Source organism: Nelumbo lutea, chromosome 2, assembly GCF_056320005.1.
Source record: "Nelumbo lutea isolate HS-2025 chromosome 2, American lotus-T2T, whole genome shotgun sequence".
Lineage (NCBI taxonomy): Eukaryota > Viridiplantae > Streptophyta > Magnoliopsida > Proteales > Nelumbonaceae > Nelumbo > Nelumbo lutea.
The window spans coordinates 23,199,578-23,207,481 of NC_142685.1; the positions used below are offsets into that span (position 1 = coordinate 23,199,578).

The 7,904-nt window shown below is 38.1% G+C and overlaps 1 protein-coding gene across 4 annotated transcripts; it reads left to right on the forward strand.

Moving 5' to 3' along the window:
• The first annotated feature begins 205 nt into the window (after window positions 1–205).
• On the forward strand, window positions 206–7,761 carry LOC148869193 (serine/threonine-protein kinase AFC3-like). 4 transcript variants are annotated; one of them, XM_088971420.1, is made up of 12 exons: window positions 206–998; window positions 1,175–1,295; window positions 2,105–2,131; window positions 2,218–2,371; window positions 2,477–2,525; window positions 3,307–3,421; window positions 3,601–3,692; window positions 3,793–3,940; window positions 6,656–6,720; window positions 6,800–6,909; window positions 7,004–7,106; window positions 7,337–7,761. In XM_088971420.1, the coding sequence occupies exons 1-12, from the start codon at window positions 909–911 to the stop codon at window positions 7,472–7,474; spliced, it is 1,212 nt and encodes a 403-aa protein (XP_088827546.1). In that variant the 5' UTR covers window positions 206–908; the 3' UTR covers window positions 7,475–7,761. The 4 variants fall into 4 exon arrangements, with proteins under 4 accessions (XP_088827546.1, XP_088827548.1, XP_088827544.1 ...); XM_088971422.1 differs by having other exon boundaries at window positions 6,812–6,909; XM_088971418.1 differs by having other exon boundaries at window positions 653–1,085.
• The last annotated feature ends 143 nt before the right edge of the window (window positions 7,762–7,904 follow it).

The following is a 7,904-nucleotide window of genomic DNA, read 5'->3' on the forward strand; positions in this document are numbered from 1 at the left end:
TATTCCCAAACAAAAAGGCAAACGAATCTTGATGGGCAAAACTTTAAGTAAGACAGATACAAATTATAAGGGCGTCTTAATTAACATGATAAAATATAAGGGGTGTTTTAATAATATACCGCTAGGCTTGAAAAGCAATGTTTTAAAACCTAAAATCCTATTGGAAATAGAACCCCTTTACTCACTGGTTTTTGACTAACAGTTTGACCTTTCGGTTCGAACAGATAACCCATTTCAATTTAAAATGAATAATTAAAATAAAAGGCGATCAAAATTTGAAGATTCGACCATTCGGGTCAACGGATCATTATCAAATCAACATTTTTGGCCAAAATATAAAATGAAAGACGAAATAAAACGGATTGTTTCAACAATTTTCGGGTCAAAAAGTCAGTTTGAATCGTGGTAATTGGGAAGTGTGACAACCATCGATAATTTCTTCGTATGGAGAGGAAAGAGATTATACTATAGTGAAAAGAATAATAAATAATAGGGGTATAATAGTAATTATATTGTCACCATTCCATAAGACTTAAGAGAGGTCTATTTGTAATAAGGAAGGAAGGTTGTGGGTGTTTTGGTGAATGTACGAGTAACTGGTGTATTCTGTTTTGTCCCTTTTTTTTCTTTTTTTTTCTCATCCTTAATGATCGGTCGGACCTGAGGGTAGCGCCACTCGAGTTTCGGTAGCAGCCTCCGATAAATATTGATGTTCCCCCACTGGCTCATACCCCTTCGCTTTAGCCTTTTCTCTTGTGTTGTGCGCTTCTCTCTCCATCCCTCTTCGCTTCTCTGTCGACAAACAAACAAAGAAAACAAAAAACTGTATATTTTCTTGAGATTTTTGTAGGGATCGTTTTGTTGCAGAGGGAGGAGATACAGAGATAAGAGAAAGATCGGAGTCGTCTATGGTGACGATCGAATTGGAAGAGATGGAAAGACAGCGAACGAGAAAACGCCCCCGCCTGGCGTGGGATGTTACGCCTGCCGAAGCAGAGGTTGGTTTGGATCTGTGTGAAGTTGAGTTAGGGTTAGGGTTTCGAAGGGCGCCCGGTGGCATCCATGAGAGACAATATAAAGCTAGGGTTTGTATGGACGCTGTGAGGCACAGTTTGGGTTTTTATCTGTCTTGGAATCTGACACCGCTTGGAAATGGCTCGCTGCGTCTGTGTAGGCTGCTCGGCTGCCGACCTTCACTAAAGGGACTTTGGTTCGCCCTGCGTCGCCGCCGTGGAGGGAGGACGATCGTGAAGGGCATTATGTGTTCAATCTAGGGGAGAATCTGACTCCAAGATGTAAGAAAGACTATCACGAAATCTTATTTCCTTTTTTTTGTATTTCCTATATCTTATAATCTTATTCTTTTTGGCTACTCCCTCTTGGCTTGAAAGAATTTGCGGGTGCTAGAATTGACTCTTTAATTGAGTGAATTATGGAAGATTGTTGCTTTCGCATTGAAAGTTATTTGTTTATTGATCCAAAAACAAACAAACAAACAAACAAACAAACAAAGATCGTTGCTTTCGCATTGTTCTGTTTTCTGTTTCTTTCGTGATTCCTTTTCATGGCTCTTGGTTAGGACCTTGACTAGGTTCTAGCTTTAGAAGTTGAGCTCTTATGTTAATATTTCCGTTTTATGATTATGCTCGAATCCCGTTAGCCAATTATGTGTTTTGGGGGAAAAATATGTTTAAACTGTTATTGTTTATTTGTATAAGAAGTCATCGTGACACAGAGTTCAGAATCCTTTCTAGTATCTCTTTTATGGATATAGTTGAATTTTGCTGTAAATTTGTGGCCTTTTGAGTTTAAGAGTTATGTGCACAGTATTTTTCTGTTTCCCAAATCACTTGTTGAGTGCTTTCCTCTTAAATGCATTCAATTACAAAAGTTAGATCATTGTTTGTTTGTTTTAGGTGTTAATATATGACAAAATTTTAGTTATTGCTGGTTTTGGTTGGGCGACTTTTCATTTCTTCATATATTAATAATTGGATCATGGATGATGATTCCTTCTCATAATCTCATGCTAAGAAGCCATGGTTTAGGGATTTTGGATTCCTTTTTCTAACTATAGTCGGGTTTTCTTTCTACTGTTTTGCAGATAAAATCCTTAGCAAGATGGGTGAAGGTTAGCTATCAAGTGTCGTGCTGTCTTCTAGATCTTTTCTTTATGATTATGGTTATGTCCATGTCAGAAAATTTCTAGTACTGTAGGCACATTTGGCCGTGTTTTGGAATGTTGGGATCGTCAAACACGAGAGTATGTGGCAATCAAAGTAGTCCGAAGCCTAAGAAAATACCGTGAAGCAGCAAAAATTGAAATCGATGTGCTTCAGCATCTAGCTAAGGATGATAGAGGTGGCTCCTGGTATGCATATATATTGTGTTTGCATTTCAAATAAAATCTGCTACTCCCTAATATGTTCCAACTTCCAACTGTTATATTTATAATTTTTTTTTTCTTATTGTGCAGCTGTGTGCAGATTCGAGACTGGTTTGACTATCGCAATCACATATGTATTGTAAGTACTTACTCCATGCCTTTGTTTTAGATATATTCTCTCTGTTGCAGTTTAGAAAATAGTGTTTGTTATTCCTATTTAAAGTTCTTAAGTGGTGGCTGAGTGTTACCATCTACATCGGACCGATAAGACTCAATTTTCATAATCATCACATCTTTCTACCTTTGGGTTTTTAAAGATCTATGTGTTCCACTGATCATTGTAATTGTAATTGTTTTCAAAGATACTACTGCTATAATATCAATCCCAACCCCAGCATCAATGAGAAAGAGACAACCCCCAGTAAAAGTCGCACTTGTCCTTACCTTCCATAGCAAGCATCTTCCAAAGCTTTAGGTAAATCTTCATTCAATGAATTTCCCAGTTCCCATTATTTTATGCAAGATGCTTACCAATCTATGAACTTCTGACTATCATGTTTGGGAACTCATCGCGCATCCTACGATGGTAGGCTAATGAAATGTGGTGTGCTTTCAGTTAAACTTTCCATATGTCCATTGGCTAGGGCAATATGACTTTGAATCTCCCCCAATATAGATTGTTAATCTTTTTAGTATTTCTCCCTCCCATGGGAACACTGGAATGCATATTTCATTTCAACTTTCATAAAAAGTAACTGTGGATGCTATAACCATTTTATGTTGCGTACATTCTTTATAATGAATGGATAATAAAGCTTAATGTTTGGTTCGATTTCATTTGCCCCTATGGACTTAATTTGTGATACTGGAAAACTTGATATTGAAACATTTCTTTAAATGAACTTCAATGGTGTTACCAGGTGTTTGAGAGGCTTGGACCAAGTTTGTTTGATTTTCTACGGAGAAATAAATACTGCCCATTTCCTGTGGATCTTGTCCGGGAGTTCGGACGTCAGCTTTTGGAGTCTGTAGCATGTGTGTGGATTATATTTGGCCTTATCTTTTTGATTCCCTTCACTATTTTTCTATCCTAACCATTGTCCCAAGCTTTGTTTTGTTCTGTTTTGATTGTCCAGGGCCCAGACACTTTTTCTTTTTTTTTTTAATGTGTACATTTTTTTAATTCAGTTGTTATGCTTTATAACATCTGACAGATATGCATGATTTACGTCTAATTCACACTGACCTGAAGCCAGAAAATGTACTTCTTGTGTCTTCTGAGTATGTAAAGCTGCCAGGGTATAAGGTATCTTGCCTTTTCCACAATTATTTGGAAATAGTGCCATTTCAGGTATCGGGTATCTAGACTTGGTAATTATGTTGAGTAAATGCTTGGAATGGTACAGAAGAATTCTTCAGATGAGGTGAATTTCAGGTGCTTGCCAAAGTCAAGTGCCATAAAGCTGATTGATTTTGGTAGTACTACCTTTGACAATCAGGATCATAGCTCCATTGTTTCTACAAGGCATTACCGAGCACCAGAAGTCATTTTAGGTAAACCAGTTACTGTAGATGTGAAATATAGTACTTCTTTTATTTGCATTTGTATGAGATGTTCCCTGAAGGGGAAAATTCGCTACTTGATTAATGAATTCTCAAATCAATGTAGAGTAGAGCTACAACCAACTTTCATTTTAGTTTCCCTCTCTCCCCTCTTCTATAGTTTCAGCTTTTAGTCTTATGTCATAATCTCCTTCTCTACTTCATTAGTCTAGTTTAGTGCAATTTGTCAAGGAAATGGTGAACAGTGAACTTTGGTGATTTGGTAGCCTTTTCTTGCACTTGCAAACCTGGAAACAGGAATTGATCTCAAATAGTTGTGGGGTTCTTTTTTTTTATAAGAAACGGTAACTTTCATTAATAAGATTAACTAAAGAGTACAATTGTCACCCAAAAAATGGATGGAGAATGGTTAGGATAGAAAAATAGTGAAGGGAATCAAAAAGAGAACAAAACAAGCCCAAAACACCTCTCTATTTATCCCAAATGGTTGTGGTATTTTCCCCCAAGGAATTCCTTTTGGTTCTAAATTATATTTTGTCCTGCTAGCTAATGAACAAGCCAGCATTATCTCTGGTTGCTTTGGAGAATAGCAATTATTTTTTCTCTTACCTCGTACTTGCAAAATAATCAATCCCCATACGTCTACAATTCCACTTATGTTTCTATTCTTAGAATTCAGAAACCTTTCTTACCTCCATATTCCTGACAGATTTCACATTTGGCCACTTCAGAGTGCTTTGTATCTGTACACTACAATCTTATACCTATCTTCCTATTTTTAGATTGGTTCTTGACGTTATAATTATCATTTTAGTAAACCAAGTTATAAACATTAGATTTGTTTTTTGTTTGTGTACGCAGAAGTTATTACATGTCTTGAACACAACCATTTGGTTGCTGGACATTCATTGTCATGTGAGGGAGTTTTGTGAGGTTTCCTTTTTATCTGTTATTAACCTTCAGGGGTCTTGTTCTTCAATTATAAAAAAAAAAAAAAAAAACTTACAAAGGATACATAATAAATCCATGCTTCAACATCTACTACATTTTTTAATTATTTGTGCAATTAGCTACTTTTGGAGGTTGACATGTCGGACAACTATGGATACCCGGGTACTAGGCAATTATGCCATGTACCAAGGTAACAATGCATCTGAGCTAGGCTTTTTTTTTTCAGTAAAAGTGATTTTATTAAGAAGATGATAATAGATTTAGTACAGAGAATGAGTAGCCTCGGCTACCCCAATAACCTTTGAAATTCCACCTAGGATTTTCTTTACATCCTAACACCTGAGCCCAAAGCCAATGTTCCCTATTAGCCCCTTGCTTCACTAGCTGGTTTGCAAATCCATTTGCTGCTCTTAGAATCCACTGATAATATTTGCTTATCCTTCGTAATCTGAATAATTTTCTTGATCCCATTTCTGAATACCCATGGGGTCTTCCCATCTTGCTTTAGCCAGCTTATAACTACTTTGGAGTCGCCTTCTAAAACCAACCTTCTCAACCCTATTTCCATGGCTTTTTGTATTCCGAAGACCACTGCTTTTAGTTCAGCTGTAATGGAGTCACCCCAACCAGTCGGGCCTGAGTACAGCCCCACTATTGTCCCCCTGTCATCTCATATGACCCCACAAATTCCAGCCACACCCGGGTTGCTAAAACTGCTCCCATCAAAGTTTAATTTGAGGAATCCGGATTCAGGGGGATCCCAACTTCTTAAAACCTTCTTTTTTGCAGCTGACGAGGATGCTACAGTCCTCCAGTTCCTGATTATGTCATCCATAGTAAAGTCTGAAAATAAATCCATAGATTTCACCCATGAGATTACTTTTATCATCTATCAGCAATTCCTTGCACCTTTTCTTCCCTTCAAAAATTCTCTGATTTCTTTCCTCCCATATCATCCACAGTACTGCTGCCTGTGTGTCACCGGGGTATCCCACCTGCATCCAAAGAGAAAAAAAATAAAAAAAAAACAATCCCAAATGCTGCTAGCTACAGGACAGGAAGCAAATATATGAAAAGCAGTTTCACCAGGGTGATTAGAGGTCAAAGTTTTAAAAAGGACGCACAACTGAACGCTTCAAGGGGATTAGGAGCCCAGATTCTAGTATCTGGCTTGGCAGGATCAATGAATACCCTGTCAAGCAACTGAACAATAGAAGACACCAAATCCAACTCAGAATTTCTCACATTTCTGCGGAGACCCAGATTCCAAGCAAAACCAGTCTGTGAAGGAGAAGGGGACAGGAAATCAGCAACCGGTTTACCCTTAAGGCAAGACAGGGCATAAATTGATGGGAACAAGGTCTTTAAAGAATAGTCACCCACCCATGCATCTGATCTAGGCTATTAGCGTTATGGATTACTGTAGAATGCAATATTTTAGAATAGTACCTTTAGAATCCAATGGCATACTTTCATTAGGGAGGAAGAAAGCCCTAACATTATCACCACATCAAGGGACCAAATTTTATGGATGGAACTCTTGGGGAGTGATACTATCCAAAAATCCTAGATCTAATTTTAACACAACAGAAAACTGAACTCTAATTCAAGATAATCGAATCTCTGTTTAGAAATGTCTTGGCAACTAAAATGCTTCTCTACATTTGTATCGTCTGTGGAGCTAATGTCTTTTTTTATGTAGCTGGTACCTTTTTACTTCACTCATCATCTCATCATATGCGTATTTGGTTGCAGGTTTAGGATGGACTTATCCTTGTGATCTGTGGAGTACTGGTTGCATACTTGTTGAACTTTGTTCGGTTAGCTATCTAAATTTTCTAGAAATTCATGTTGCAGTTTGATTGGGTGTAGGAAATCATTGGTTTGAAATTATTCTAGATATTATTTCAGGGTGAAGCATTGTTTCAGACCCATGAGAACTTGGAGCATTTAGCGATGATGGAGAGAGTATTGGGACCATTGCCAGAGCATATGATTCGGAAAGCCAAGTGAGTGTCTGCATTCTATACCATCCGAAATTGTTAGTTTGTAGTTTTTTAGCGGTAATGGTTTGAGACATAAATATCCACCTTATTTCTGCAGCCGTGGTGCTGAGAAGTATTTCAGACGAGCAAGGTTAAATTGGCCTGAAGGAGCTGTTTCAAGAGAAAGTATTAGGGCAGTGAAGAAACTTGACCGTCTGAAGGTTTGTTCCCCCCCACTCTTTATTTTGGAAAGGCACTTGCGTTATTCTGCATTAACATCAGAAGTTTTCACCTCATTAAAGGCAGAAAACTCTGGTTGTCATTGCTGGGGAATCCCTTGTTGACAGCCCAGGCTGTTGAGCTTAGACAGCCAAAAATTTTTCCCATTGAAGGATTTAAAATGTTGGCTTATCTATAGTTTTTGTTTAACAACTTACATTTATCATTGCAGAATCTGGTCTCACAACATGTTGAATCTTCAAGTGCCTCCTTAACAGATTTACTACATGGCCTGCTAAAATTCGAGCCATCAGAACGACTAACAGCTCGAGAAGCCCTTAACCACCCTTTTTTTAGAAATCCAACTTGAGTAAGGAAACGAAGAGATAGAGCAGTAGGCAGCATCAGAAGAAACCAAATTTCCTTTGGACCCTCTCAGCTGTCTTTGGAAGATAAGAAGCCGACCAGGGGGTGGGCCCCCGCAGCTTAACATGTGCCCTTCCAAATTAATTTTGGCATACCCGGGAATGGGATTCTTATTTCTTGCACTAGAGAGCATATTCCCTCTTTGTACGCAATATGATTATGTATGCCATCATAAAATTATGTTGTACCAAAAAGGTGGTTTGTAAATAGATCAAGGTTCGTTTCACAGCACTTACTGGCGTAGCAACAACTGTCTGTGTTTGTGTCATTCTTTATTTACTAATTTGTTTGTTTTTTTGTAGGTGGGAAGTGGGGGGTGGGGGGGAGATGGTTCACGAATCACGAGGGGAAAAACTTGGGCTGGTTGTGTCAAA